Source organism: Liolophura sinensis, chromosome 6 (genome assembly GCF_032854445.1).
Source record: "Liolophura sinensis isolate JHLJ2023 chromosome 6, CUHK_Ljap_v2, whole genome shotgun sequence".
Lineage (NCBI taxonomy): Eukaryota > Metazoa > Mollusca > Polyplacophora > Chitonida > Chitonidae > Liolophura > Liolophura sinensis.
The window spans coordinates 54,568,776-54,583,784 of record NC_088300.1 but is presented as its reverse complement, the minus strand read 5'-3'; the positions used below and the strand labels follow the sequence as shown (position 1 = coordinate 54,583,784).

Here is a 15,009-nt window from a genome sequence, read left to right as displayed (position 1 = left end):
TCAGAAGTGTACACATAGATCTACCTGGCCGGCCTTCCCGCCTGCATAATTAATACTCACTTCCTATTCTCATCGCTTTCCATGGAATTTCTGATGACATTCTCAATCATGATGTGACACAAATGGAAAGAATAAAGAAGTTCAGGAAAAGTCAACAGTGCTGAGGACCACAAGCTGGGGGTATTCACCAGCATGGGACAAGGTATAAACTTGTGTTTTACCACAGGCATTGTTGAATACACAACCCTCTTCCACTGACAGGGGACTAAGGGCACTTTCAATGTTTAATTCAACAATTTGTTTGATTTTTGTCTGAGTTTGTCAACCATATTCAGCACGCAAAGTTTATCAGAGAATACAGAAACAAAAGAAGAGATATTTATCTTCCTGCTGATAAACACGCAAAAGTCTACATAGGCTATGGTAACCATACCTTCAAAGTAACCTAGCAGAATTTTTTTTATTTTGCCTGAAGTCATTGAAAGATATGAATAGTTACAATTGCAACAAAACCTTTTCTTTGCCAGACAGTAAAGTCACACCCAATGCTTTGGTTCAGGAAAGTAGTAAATAGGAAAAATACCAATAAAATGTTTTTTTCCCAAGGAACTGAATATTTTTATATTGGTAATATGATGTTCAAAACTGTAGGTTGAGTTACATGTAAACGTAAAGACGATCAAATGTGGAAAGTTTGGGTACAAAGTTATAAAACCAACTAGATGTAAGATTTAAATGCGCATCTGTGTATTATAAAATTCTCAATATTGCAGGAATTCCTGTGAATTAATTTATCACATAATAACCAGATGGACTTCCTCAGCCTTGTACGACAGAAAATGGATATTAAATGTACTCAACAGAGAGCACAAAATCAAAGGTCAGTATTTTCTTTTTACATTCCATAAACTAAATGTACTCCTTTTTAAAGGGTTTTCTATAGAGTACCACAGTGTTTCCAAAGCTCTTTTTCTTTACGACATATTTCCAAGAACAAAACATTTCGAAGCAGTATGTAGAGACGAGTATGCAAGACTAGGAAAAGAAGGCAGACGCTGGCAGCATCTGTGGAGATGAATGACTAAGCAGCTGAAGAGGCAGAGGACTATACTAATGGTCTTGTATGAAGACCTTCAACTACCTGGCTTAATACTGCCTTATTTATTACAGGTTCCTTTGGAGGATGCATTTATTTCAGTGACTGTCAAACCGACTGTAACTGCAGAATCCTTACAGGTAAAAATAACATATCAATAACGAGCCAGTTGTTGCCTGAAGCCTTGTGTAATCGTTAACGAGAGAAAGTAACATAAACCTATCAGGTTCTCCATAGCAAAAGATGACAATGTGAACATGGGACTGCTCTTTTCTATGCTCTAACATGTACATGTGCATCTCCTATTCTAAAGCCTGTCATCACACGTACATATAGTTAGGGCCAATGATCAATCTTTGTGTAGGTATACAGATTTGTAATGAGCAACTGTTTTCATACTTACACACCTAACCAAAAAACAATGTTGACAACATACATGTATCAGTCAAGAAATTTCAGAAAAGAAATATTACAAAATGTACAGCAATGACATTTAAAAATTAAATCTTTATTTTATCTATTTGATTGCAGTTTTATGCCATAAAAATATTTGACCTAATCAATGCCAGTCAGTTTTATGGTTGAAGAACATAGCTTCAGAAAGCTGGAATGTTGGAATCGAGGTAAACTTATACATCTAGAAAAAAAGAAAACAAAAAACTCATGATTGTATGTGGGGCAAATTCGAGATTCCATTTCTTGTGAAAAAAAAAAGAAGAAATCTGTTTCAGTTTTTTCTTCTAGGAACTCTTTTTTTTTTGTTTGTCCTAAAGTATCTGAATTTTTCAGTAGTTGCCAGAGATTCAAGTTCAAGCTTGTATCATGAAAGATCATATAAAATTTGTACAATAGTAACCGACGTTAACTTTTCTTGTCAAACAGACACAAATCCATGAGACACAAAATAAATCTGTGTAGAAGAATTTATAAAATTGAGTGCAAAAAACATTTCTGAGTAGAGTATATGTTCTGTCCATGAGGAGACATCAAGTAAATGCAATGGTATTTGATCAGAATGATTTACATGCTTGCACATGTACATTAATTTCTTTTCAAACCGTTATTGTATTTTAAGCATAATATTACATGCTATATGTACCTTACCACAGCACAAAACTGAACCATATAGAAGATCTAAAAATCAGCCAAATTTAGTATCACACCTGTAATACTTTGATATTACCTCATGTAATAAAGTTTCTATGTAGACATCCTTAAGGGTTTTGTTATCGATGAGATGTGAATCCTACCCACTGTAAGTTGTTACACACATCAAATACATTAATGACTTAAGCCACGCTGTACATCTCGTTCTGTAAATAACTTCAATTACTGCCAAAAAGAAAAATGAATGATAGTTTTCACAGGGGTACATTAAGTTTTATTTATTTATTTGATTGGTGTTTTACGCCGTACTCAAGAATATTTCACTTACACGACGCCGGTCAGCACTATGATGGATGGAAACCGGGCAGACCCAGGGGGAAACCCACGACAAACTGCAGGTTGCTGGAGGACCTTCCCACGTACAGCCGGTGAGGAAGCCAGCATGAGCTGGACTTGAACTCACAGCGACCGCATTGGTGAGAGAATCCTGGGTCATTACGCTGCGCTAGCGCATTAAGTTTTGCATTAGTTGTTACCACAATTAGGTTTTCCCTTACTAAGCATTACTAATATGTCCTGGAAATACAAGTTGAGGGCCATGTTGGAGGATGACGTCTGTTGAACCGATACAAGTAGGTGCTGAATGCTAAGTTAGAGGGTGTTTAAAATTTAAGGCTGTTGAAGGTTGTATTTCTAAAAAGTGTATGTACTAGGGTTATTTTACTTTATTTTCTTGTTATATGTATTACATCTTGTCTTGTCTATATTATAGCGTGTTGTGGGTTGTAATGTAGTGTGTTTTGGGCTGTGTCATAGTGTATTGTGTGTTGCATTATAGTGTGTTGTGGGTTGTAATGTAGTGTGTTTTGGGCTGTGTCATAGTGTATTGTGTGTTGCATTATAGCGTGTTGTGGGTTGTAATGTAGTGTGTTTTGGGCTGTGTCATAGTGTATTGTGTGTTGCATTATAGTGTGTTGTGGGTTGTAATGTAGTGTGTTTTGGGCTGTGTCATAGTGTATTGTGTGTTGCATTATAGTGTGTTGTGGGTTGTAATGAATAACAGTTTCTCATAGCTGTATTTGTCCACTTTGGGGGTGGTAGATCCAGGGTCAATCCTTGGTTGGGTCACACCTATGATTTTGAAAAAAGAGGAATTTGTAACTTCCTTGCTTCGTGTTCAGCATGAAGGGGATAGTGCAATGACTGGCTGACCCATATCAGTATCGGGCGGGCTGGCTTACTTGCCTTCAGGAAAGTTGTCTCAGTGAAGCAGCATTGAATAAAGGAGCAGTGGAAATTCATCCTGCAACAAGGAGGCATATTACATACGCTCTAAGGAATCCTTTGTCATCATGAATGAAAAATTGTTGGGTACGACTTTAAACCCTAAGAACTGACTCACTCAAGTTTAATGTGTTCTGTGTTGGAAGGTAAAAAGAGTACAAATATACATGCATACAGAACGCATATTACAGCATCATCAAATGTTTAGCTACGTGTGCATCTCTAACTGTTGTAAAATGGTTGGATGTACTAGGGCCTGTTCAACAATTAAACTTCATGCAGCCTTACATGGAAGTACACGCATGTACACAACCACCACTTCTGCCAGTACTGCATTCCTTTCTTTGCAAAAATGGGTGAAATACTACATGTGAATATGCACTTCTAGCCAGGTCCTAGAACTTGTACAGAGACGTTGTATGAAACACTTTTCAATTTTTCTAGTACTGAGTATGTGCTCCTAATAATAAATTACAACTTGTTCAGAAAGTCATCCTGAAAGATATTAAGATGTACCACTGGGGAGTTTCGAGTTTGCGCTCTTTTATCACTGAAGGTAGAAAATGTCCTCCTGTTCCAAGTAACTGTCAGAAGTGTTAGGCAACTATTTTTTATTATACTTACTATAGGACGGGAGCCTGATAAGAAATTTCACAAAATTTATTTACAGTAAACTAATGACGGAGAACACCTGTGAACTTGAGAAGTTGTTGAAGGAAAGTTGTCGTTGAAAGGACAGATTTGTGTATCCAGAAAATGGCGAGACAGGTTATCGGTAAATTAATATCAACAAAGTTGCCTAACATTTTTGACAAGCCACATAATAGAGAGGGACTATTTTTACCTTTAGCAACAAATGACTTTGAACTTGATATTTCCCTATCATGGCACAAATTTCGGGCATGGAATCCCATGCACCAAAAAGTAACTTTGTACATTCATCTACACGAATAAGTCCACACTCAGGCACTGAACTGGCAATGGCAATGGCAATGTCAAGTGGTCATATACTTCACCAATTATGTTTGACCATCCCTCAATGACCCTAGTCCAGGCCACTCTGGAAACCTAGAAGGTACCTAGGTCAGGGTTAAGGTACTGACTGAAGATCCATGTACTGTACCAAACAGGAGGTTAGAGCTTAAGGGCTTATGGTGGTGGTGGATGATGTAAGTACATCGGGGACTGTTGACACTGAGTCAGACTGTGGCTAGAGAGAGGTGTTAATCTGAAGAGATCACTCATTAGTGGTGATTTATTCATGGAACCCCGAGACCCCCATCAGCCCAGCCAAGCCTGCCTGGACTTCCCCCCATGCCTGCCAGGCAAACCCACAACTCCCATTACCATCACAATAACAAATTCACACATGACAAGGGGCCAAAATTACATTGGGGGCCTTTATTTCACACTTGAAATGCTCCTGTATCAAACTTTGCTGCTGCCCATTAACTGCGATTTATTCCCATTCAATATGGCGTACACTAGAAAAACAATTAACAAGGGGACAAAACAAATACCAATTTCTCTAGGGTCTTTCCGTAACTAAGGGAACAACTCAGAGGAAGTTTCATTACTTGGCCACTGTGTGAGAGGAAAATGAATGCTTAATAAAGCAAAGTGGACAATGGACACTCAACTGAATTCCTATTACTGCAGTAGCCAGGAAATTGGGAATTTTTCCATCCCCGTGGCTCCCAGAGATAGATACTGATAGCAGCCTCTGAGACAGCATCTTAGGGAGGGAGGGAGGAAATTACGCTTGATTCTTCCACCTGCCATGAATGGGAGTGGGTAAAATTATGGAGCTTCAACTCATCAGCAGGGTATTGGGAGAGGGAGCAGGAGAGATCTTATCTCTGGTATTGTTTGCCCAATACTGGACGTCTGCAATAAATCATACAACATAATAGGCCACGGCGGCAAAATATGGAGATGAAGTGGAATTAGTGGACTTTTTGCTTTTGTTCAAAATGGCGATCTTTTCCTCTGTTAAATACCAGCTAATGATGGAGTAACAATGAAGCTGATGAACTACTCTAAGGCCATGACCCCGCTCTCCCCCTCACTGCTCTGTGTCTGGGATGAGGTGACAGTGCAATCCACCACCATCTGAAGAGCCTGGGTTAAACCAAGTACAAGTCCATCACTAACACTGTGGGTTAACTTTTCAACTTAGCTTGACATGCATACTGTGACACAACTCTAGCTGTAAAATCACAATAAATATAAACTTTTACTTCCTCCTGTTGTATGCTTGCAAAAATAAGATGAACAATGTTATTTAGTTCTTTCTTTTCCAACTCAGATAGAAAAGTACTAAGGCTGCTAAGTCACAGTGCAAGAGGTTCAAATTCGGGCAATGTCATTCTACAATGTACAACTGGTTAGACTGAACTTGTACTACTTGTTTGGTGTAAAACTACAACTGAAAAAGTAGTCAGTAATTCAATGATATAGTTACAGGTATTTATTTGAATTTATTATGGTGGGAGGAAACCAGGAATAATTAAATAAAGTCAGTATGATCAACAGCCTCGTCAAAGTATACGTTAAATCTCTATTTGAATGGTGGCAGTGAGAATTATGAGTGGAAGAAACTGAGCATAGCCTCAGCCCAACATCTGACAAGTCTCAATACATGTACTACATTAAGGTCTCAAGCGCTAAGCTGCCAGCAAAAACAATCAAACCAGCTCTGTGTGTACATCTAACTACATTTATAAGTACGTATATCCTGTTAAAGTCAGTGTCAAACATGTGCAATTAAGATAACAGAGTAACTTACGTGTAAGAATTTAAAGAAATGCAACACAATGTACTAAACTCGAACTTTCCACCGAATGGTTACTAAGATTAACCATATTAAGTTCTTCATCTTAATCCTTAATATGAATTCTTCTCCTAACAAGTGAAAGTTACAAAATGTGCCAAATGCCACAAAGGACTTTTAAGTTCAACAAAAAGTGAAGAACTACAAAAACAACTCATTTACCACGCCTAAGTTGTCTCCCTTGATCCCACCTCTTGCTGGGAAATCTGTTTCCCATTAGCAACAGAGAGGGGCTTTACAGACTGATCATGTTTACATCAATTAGGCGGGCAATTAACTGAGCACATGTGTGTTGACAGGCCCATTCCTCTCTCATCATATACCTCCACTTGAGCCTGCACTACCCCATCAATCTGCTACCCTCCTCCCAGGGTACTCCCTGCATACCTGGGCCCCGTCTGCAGACACAATCCCACAAATTAGGGAAAATAACATAGGGCAGGAAATTGCAGGGAATCTGCTGTGGTGAAAGGATTTTAATTGTTGACAGAAAACTGGTACACCATGGACAGATGGTTTCGACAAAGTTTACTAGAAAGTTTTAATGAACGGTCTGCTGGCTGGTTGAATGTCCTGGTGGAGGGAAGCAATCAGGTATAAAAACATGAGCATACATTCAACAGACACTAATTACAATCTTCTAATGCTTTTTTTTTTCTTCAATGACATCATTCTTTTCCAGCCAGGAACTAAAGAAACTGTAGATGTACAATGTTTTATCTATGTAATTCCTGTAGTTTAATGGGACTATCAAAAAAATCCTATGCTGCAGTAGAACACAGAGATTTTCTGCTTTCATTCAAATCTACAATCTAGCTAGACACCAATTAATGATGGAGTTAAAATAAATCTGATGAACTACTATAAGTTCATGATCCCGTCGTCCAACTCATCCATCGGTTTCTGGACTGAGACAACCTTAGAATATCTACTTTGGTCATTCCTGTGCTACACAAGTGATCTATTTCAGAGATGCACACCAAGGAAATACAAAGGTGCATCAGATTTTATAGTATACTCCTTAAGCATTGCTTTTAACAATAAGAATGCCAATGAGAGAGTAAAGAGTGAACAACTTCCAAACCATATACAGGTGCAATGGTTATAAGTCTAGAGTGCGTTGTCTTACAAGTAACCTCTTTCACCAAAGCCTGATTGATTGATTTATTTATTTGATTGTTTTTTTTACGCCGTACTCAAGGATATATCACTTATACAATGGCATCCAAGGCTTGATTGAGTCCTATCCAAGAATGTACCTGAAGTTTAACATATTTTATACTTATGAAGAAATAAATTTCTTTGGAACAGAGCAACGGAAACTTTCCATCACATCCTCTGACAAGTCCCTCTCCCCCAATCTTTCCCTCAATAGTGATCTCTAAATCCTAATGACAGTCACAGAGACACCAGGGTCTTAGCAGCAGATGTTGTGGAGAAGCTGACCCTAATCTCCCTACAAGCCCCACCTATCATCTGTAAGCACATTTAACTTAGCTGCACAATTAGTTCAACGGCTTCACCATGACCCTCATACCCATCTGCTCCACTAAACTATCCAGCACGTTTTCTAACATTCCAATCCTATCATGATGGGGTAATGCTTTGGCATAATGCTTGGTCAGGCCAGAAGAGAACTTAGAAATGTGTTGTCTAATCTGACCTAAGTTACACAAGATCCTCCGCATCTTGGACAAACCATATCCGATTCAGTCTGCGTGGATTTGTAATGAAATCTAAAATCCATATGATGGTTACATGTGCATGTATGTGTGTAGCCTCATAAACACGGGCTTTATTATGTACAAACAATAGATGATCACACAATGGATAAAGACAATACCACAGCTTCATGCCAGATCAAATGACCAGTGTCCGTAAAATAATTCATACATCTTGATAGTGAAGAAGGACAAACTGATTGTGATAATAAGCTGTGGTTTTTATCTTAGTGGTAGCACCTGAGGCTTTAGAGGCTGTGTACATGTGAGACTGAAGGTCAAGCAGTCACGGAGTGACTTCTCACTCATAGCCAATCCTCAGGTGAGCCAAACTCATACAGGTGGTCCAACGGTCACTCAGGCTACTGCTGGACATCTCACACTGACCCAGTCTCAGTACTGGGCAGATGATAATACACCATGCCAGACAGAATTAAACCTGAACAATAAGAAGACACATGGGAGCACCTGGGTCATTGGCTTACATTCACTTACACGTCTGCTTCTCACAGTAAAGATGAATATAGGTCCTAGCCTGCAGACAAGATTGTTGCCAGCTCATGGCTAACACGGATTTCACTTAGCAATGCAACACCTTAAAAACACATTTCTCTTCACAAACATATTGGTAAATATAGACATTACCTTACCGGTATCCTAAAACCCTGTGGAAAGTGTTAAAGTCATCCTCAAGTAGTACAGTGTATGTACTGATAATCACATAATTATGATTTTTTTTTTATCAATTACACCCTTTTATGTCTAAAATCTAAGGAAGTAATCAAGTCCAGAGAATGTAGAGTTTTATGCCCTGCAGGTTAACGGTGTTTAACTATTTAATTATTTATGATGAATAATTAATGAGATTGGCAGAGAGATTAGTGGCTGTTCACTAAGGTGTTGTATTACCTGCTTAGTGCAGCAGTAAATGAAGGCAGCATAATGCAAACAATTTACATGTGTAAAACAAACTTGTATAAATCCATCTCAGAAATTTTGCCTTAAGGTGACTCATTCACAGCAGATTTTTTTTTCACTCCTATTAACTAATTTCAAATTTCACTGAAACCACTTGGTGAAAACTGGCCAGACAAAATGAAATTAATCTGATGTGAAGGCCTCTTGTTTGGCTGCACAAAGTTGAGTCAAGCCTTTACCACTAGGCCCCCTCACTCCTGTAATTTGTGCCGTGTCAGAACTTTCCCAAGTAATGAAGATTTATGCCTCAGCACATAAATCAGGGGTCACAGCATCAGGCTGTCTCCCTGCCAATCTGAAAATCAAATCTGATAAACCAATTTCACCTTAAAGTGATTTACTTCACACTCCCTTCAAGGAGACATTTCTGAAATCAAAGACATCGTTAAGAAAGGCAGAACAACATTAAAAGTACTTCACTGGCCACAGAGTAATACATCTCATGCATACTGCTCTTTTGTTGCTTCAGAATGTGAATACAAAACTGTCAAAGCTATTAACATTTATTCCATCAATATGACATTCAAGCATGTACATCGCACTTCATCGGTAACTTGCCAAAGGTAGGTGGTTTACCAGTGTGCTTTGATTCCTCTCACTTATACAACTTATCATCGTATACATAAAAAAGTCTTGAGTTATAATCAAGAATAAGAATAATCAATCAGCATTCATTCCCATATATCAGTTATTTGTTCAGGGGAATATCTCTGACTAGCATGACGATGGGTGAAGGAAACTTGGCAATATTCTGAGGAAACCTCCTATCACTACTATCACTTTCAGCACGAACTCTGTCAAGCTATAAACATGGAACAGATTGGTGTATATATGTCATAAACCTGCTGGATTTTTGATCATCAGATTTTGTTTTGCCAAGAAACAAAAATCCTTCAATCCTCGCTTTACAAAATCACAAATGCTTACAAATCCAGGCATATTTAACTCATTTCAAACAGTAAAGGTACTTTAGCAGATAAAAAACCCACAAAAACCAGAGAAACTAGCCAGCACCTTACATGCTGTATATGACCCAAACAGTGGACTTAACAGCGCATTTTTAGAGGCAAATATTAAAATTAAGTCTTTATATATTACTTTTGGTGCTTAAATTCATATTCACAGCACGGTATCACCCCACCGTCCAAAACCAAAATGCTTATGCCATCTTTATTAACACTAATAAACCACTTAGAATCAGAAGTTAGTCATAGATAAATTTTGGGTCATATACAGTACATTCACAGACATGGGACATATCCAAATGACAGAAAACCACATTACAGCCAGCGAGGTGAGAGATTCACTGGGTGTGATGATAAAGAAGTGTGCGAGGATGGTACCTACCTTCTGTGTCCTGTCCCGGCTGGTGCTCAACTCTGTCCTCAATCTCTTCAGTGTCAGCAATTTCTTGTTTTATTTGGTTTATCTCCAGGTTTTCGACTTCAGTTTGTTCTATCAACACAAAAAAACAATTAACAATAAATAGACATGAAATCTTGTGAAAACTGCTAGTAATATTTTCCTGTGTCTACCTGAAGGTTTTACACCACAGAAACGTCAGTAACATCCAAAATTGCACAAAACACAATATGTAAAACAACGCTCGACTTCAATGTTTAAGGTTTAAAACATGACGTTTTCACACAAATGACCCAAGGAAAGAGGATTGTAAACTGTGCCAGCTGAACGCACGCATGTCGTGTGTTCCTTTCTAAGTGATCCTGTGATAGAAAGGGGCTACCTCATACACAAGGGAGATTAGCCATACAGTAGGCAACATTCTTCAGGTTAAAACATTCTCCAAGAAGACATATCTATCAATTGAGCACACAAATCACGGAGTTGAGAGTAAAAATTGTAAAGTTATGGGCTGTCTTGGATGGCCTTATTGTCACCCGGTTATAAGGGACTGTCAAACGATGGGATTATTTATCAGACAACAGCCCCTCCCCGCCCAACACCTGTGTGAAGAGGGCCGTTTAATCGGATACAGGCTAAATAACAGCTTGTAATTGGCCAGAGTGGATCAGCTTCAGAGTGGCAGCACAACAGAGCTCACGAACCATGTAAAGTGCCAGTGAAAGGCAAACGGCCCTTTTGTGCAGGGATATGGGCAAACTGAGGGCTATTAGCATAACACACCAGGGCTGGACTAATTCAGCTTTTATTGCTGTAAATGGCAACCGCTTCAGCTTTTCTCCAACTAACCCAAACTCAATTAGCGAATGCTTTAAAAGGCTGGAGCAGCAACAGGCCAACAAAAAACTCTTTTACGAAATTTAGATCCATTAAATATGGCTTGCTTTATTACTGGTTCTTGTCAAAGACTAATGTCGCTTTCGTGACAAAAACATAGGACTTCCCCCGTCAATTTGTACCTAGGTAACCTAAACTGCAATAAAGAATTTTAATTTGTAGCAAAAAAAAAATCATTCATAATGGTCTTGTGATATAATGAGACCTCTTGATGCCTCCCAATTCATTATGTTCTTTCTTGACATGTCACTTACTATGAACATTACTCTGATTTGTATGCCTTTTCCTGTATCAAAAAGCAGGTTTGTACCCTGTTTAAGCAACCTAATAATTTCATTTCTCATATGAAACTGCAATAGAGGAGCTCTCCACTTATTTCCCCCCTAACGTTTTAAAAAATATACAATATTAATAAAACTGAATAAATTTGGCCTAAATATGCATTGTGTAAATTCACACATAAAACTGTTCATAAATAATTTAAATGCCACAAAAAAGACTAATAGCTACATGACCTAGCTTTACCACAGAAAATTAGATTGTTTTAATTAAAAAATTCTGAACTAGTGTGAAACCGGAAATACTGAAACTTCACAAAAATCAATAATTTCCCCTAGTAGTTAACTGACAGACTGAGTATTATATTTTTTGACACTAATGCCGCTGGAATTACCAGTGTCAACAAAATTTACTAACCAATCATTTCATGACTATGATGAGCACCTCATTATGATTGGTCAGATTTCATTTGCAGCACTGACATCATCAAAAAATTACACCTGGACAAAATACTGACACAGTTTCCCATGCAGGCTTTAAGAAAATATGTGATAAACTTCTCCTAAAACCTCAAATATAACCCACTGTTAAATTATACATGGTACATTTTTTTTCGAAATGTACATAACATTTCACATGCTCACATATAGTGTTCATTACCCACAGAAGTTTTGCAGAAAATAACCCAGCTTTAGCAAGTACTCTTATAATCACAAAAAGCTGTGCCATAATTAGTATTAACAGGTAAAAGCCCAACCTAATAAACCTTACAAACAATTATTCAATTAAATGATCGTCTTTCTAATTTTAAAAAAGAACATCTGAATGTATAAAATGCAGTGGGCTTTTTACAGTCTTGTGCTATATACTCTGATGCATAAAATTTGTAAATATTTCAAACAAAAAAATATTCTGTGAAATCTACAGTCCCATCTAATTTAACTCAGATATGCATCCAACAATTATGCGAAACAGATATGTTACCACTATTTTGCATAGTCAGTCTCTTTCATTTATGCATGGAGGGTTATATATATACATACATGGCCGATAACAGTACCAATATTATGTTCTTAAACATTCCGAACAACATCTTTTCAATTTCTTTTGTTATCCTTTATCAGTTGCTTATAATAATTAGAAAACAATTAAACTGGTGATGTGCTAGAATGCATGAATATGGATCTATCCATTTAATTCTTTTTAACTGCACCAAGAACATGATGTGTTAATAGGTAGAGAATAAAGCAGAAAAATCAGTGCTTAATTAATTTCTTCTTAAGAGAAATGAGATGTTTGCTTTATAGATGCACTTTCACAACAAGACATACTTAATTTCTAGACTGCATCTATAAAAAAAATTACATTATCAGCAAAATCATAAATATAACAAGGCATTCAGAGAATACAGGTAGCTTGCCTGATTGAGCAGTTTGTAAAACTGCATAATGTTCAAGTCATGTGATACATTCAAATATTGACCTTTAAACCAAAAGAAGTAGTATGATTGACTTTCAATTATTAAATTAGATCTCGCCAAAATTATCATACTGTCACAACTACAACTGCTTACCATATGCATAAGGATTGCAGAGCAGTATCATATGTGAAACAATTGAAAATCACTGTAGTGGTAAAAGACACTGTTAGAGTTAGTGAATAACTTCACCACAGAAGTCTTTGATATACAAATCGTGAAGTGTACTTGGCAATCCATGCACTATGGCAGGCAATTGCAACCCTGTGCACAGCTGAGCAAAATGTTGAGCTATGAGGTAAAAACATTCTTGGTCTGTGATATGCAAAGTACTACTGAAGATTGGCTCTCTGTGTATTATTGGTGTCCACTGCAATCCTATGATTGGTCAAAAACTGGACACCAACACCGCCACCGACAGCATCTGATCCCCCTCTCACAATACCTCTTCTTACTTCATAAGGCGAGGGAATAAAAGTGGATTAGTTTCTTAAAAGACAATTTCTATGAAAAGTTTAAAGGAATGAGAGAAAATTTGCCTGTTTTATTTTTTTTTTTAAAGAACAATCCATCACATTTTGTAGCTAAGTGTAGAGCCATTACGTCACATACGGCCATTCCAGGCCTTCAAAGGCCTGTTCAGAGGATGTACAAATATTAATACATGATTCTAGTACACAGTATATTATGCAGTCAAGGTAACTAGGGAAACAGGTGAACATCTTTAAGTTTCAAGAAACCAAAGCATACAAAATCTTTTTTTTTTTTGGACTAGAGCCTTGATATTTATGTTTAATACAGACCATTCATCAAAATCTAAAGTACAGACCCATACTTAAACTTAATTTTCTTTAACCACTTTAGCAAAGACCTGGCTGTACATTATCAATAATACACACATGTATTAACATACAGGTCTGTAATAATTTACACTGAAGTTGTTAGATAATGACATTTAACCTCAAAACAAAAAATGAAGCATTCCATTTAAGGGCTGTCCATTTTGGAATATACCAGCCAGTTACATAATATACATATAGTATAAGGGCTGCTGTCGTTTAAGTGAAATATTCTTGAGTACAGCGTAAAACACCAATCAAACAAATAAATGCATAAAATAGTTAATAGAATTACATTGGTGCTATTGTATACCAGAATACATTTAGGACTGTGCATCTATATCTATAAATACATATACTTCCTGTTAAAATAATGAACATACAAAAATATGAATATGCCAAATGTGAAAATTAAACTTCCTTAGTTTTCAGTATTGCCTTTATTCTGGAAAAATACACTAAATGTATCCAGTGAAGTGTATAATACACATTCAGATCAAGAACTGAAATGTTCAATGCATGAATCACAAAAACAAGGTTGCCATTAGGCTGCCAGCTTGCAGTCTGATCTATCTGACACATTTTTTTCCTAAGATCTGCTGGCAACACATTTAAAATACAAACAAGCTTTTCCTAAAAACATACATGTACCAAAGCTGCGTAATCTGTTTAAAATGTATATGGAAAGCCACTGCCTCAATGGCAGGCAGGGACACACAGTAGAGTGAAGTGCTTAACATGGAGTCTAAGATCATGAATAACACTGGATCCATTAACATACAAAATATAGCCTCCTTACGCTTGTACAGCACATGGAAATGACATCTAAAAAGTATTCACTATACACTCTCAGGGGGCAGATGAGTAACCTCTGCTTCTTCTACTTACCAGTGGATGAAGAAGGGATCACTTGCCATGATTATAAGTCTGTGAAGTCAGTGATAATCTTTGTACAGTCATAATAACTCTGAGCCATGTTACACTATAAGCCTGCCACACGCTTTGCACTAAACAGCCTGGCCAGATTTTAGAGTTAGTTAATTAAGACAAAAACTCGAACAACACTTTTAGCCATTAATTACACTGATTGTTATCACTAGATGAACAATTACAATCTTTTTTTTTGAAATCCTGCT

At 37.3% G+C, this 15,009-nt stretch overlaps 1 protein-coding gene across 5 annotated transcripts in view; it reads right to left on the bottom strand.

Moving 5' to 3' along the window:
• The window catches only part of LOC135467952 (LIM domain only protein 3-like), an 87,084-nt gene that overhangs the window by 46,356 nt on the left and 25,719 nt on the right, over positions 1-15,009 (bottom strand). For all 5 annotated transcript variants that reach the window (XM_064745898.1, XM_064745897.1, XM_064745900.1 and 2 more), the window contains one exon: positions 10,367-10,474. In XM_064745898.1, coding sequence (XP_064601968.1) covers positions 10,367-10,474 — 108 coding nt within the window. The remainder of the gene's footprint in view (positions 1-10,366; positions 10,475-15,009) is intronic.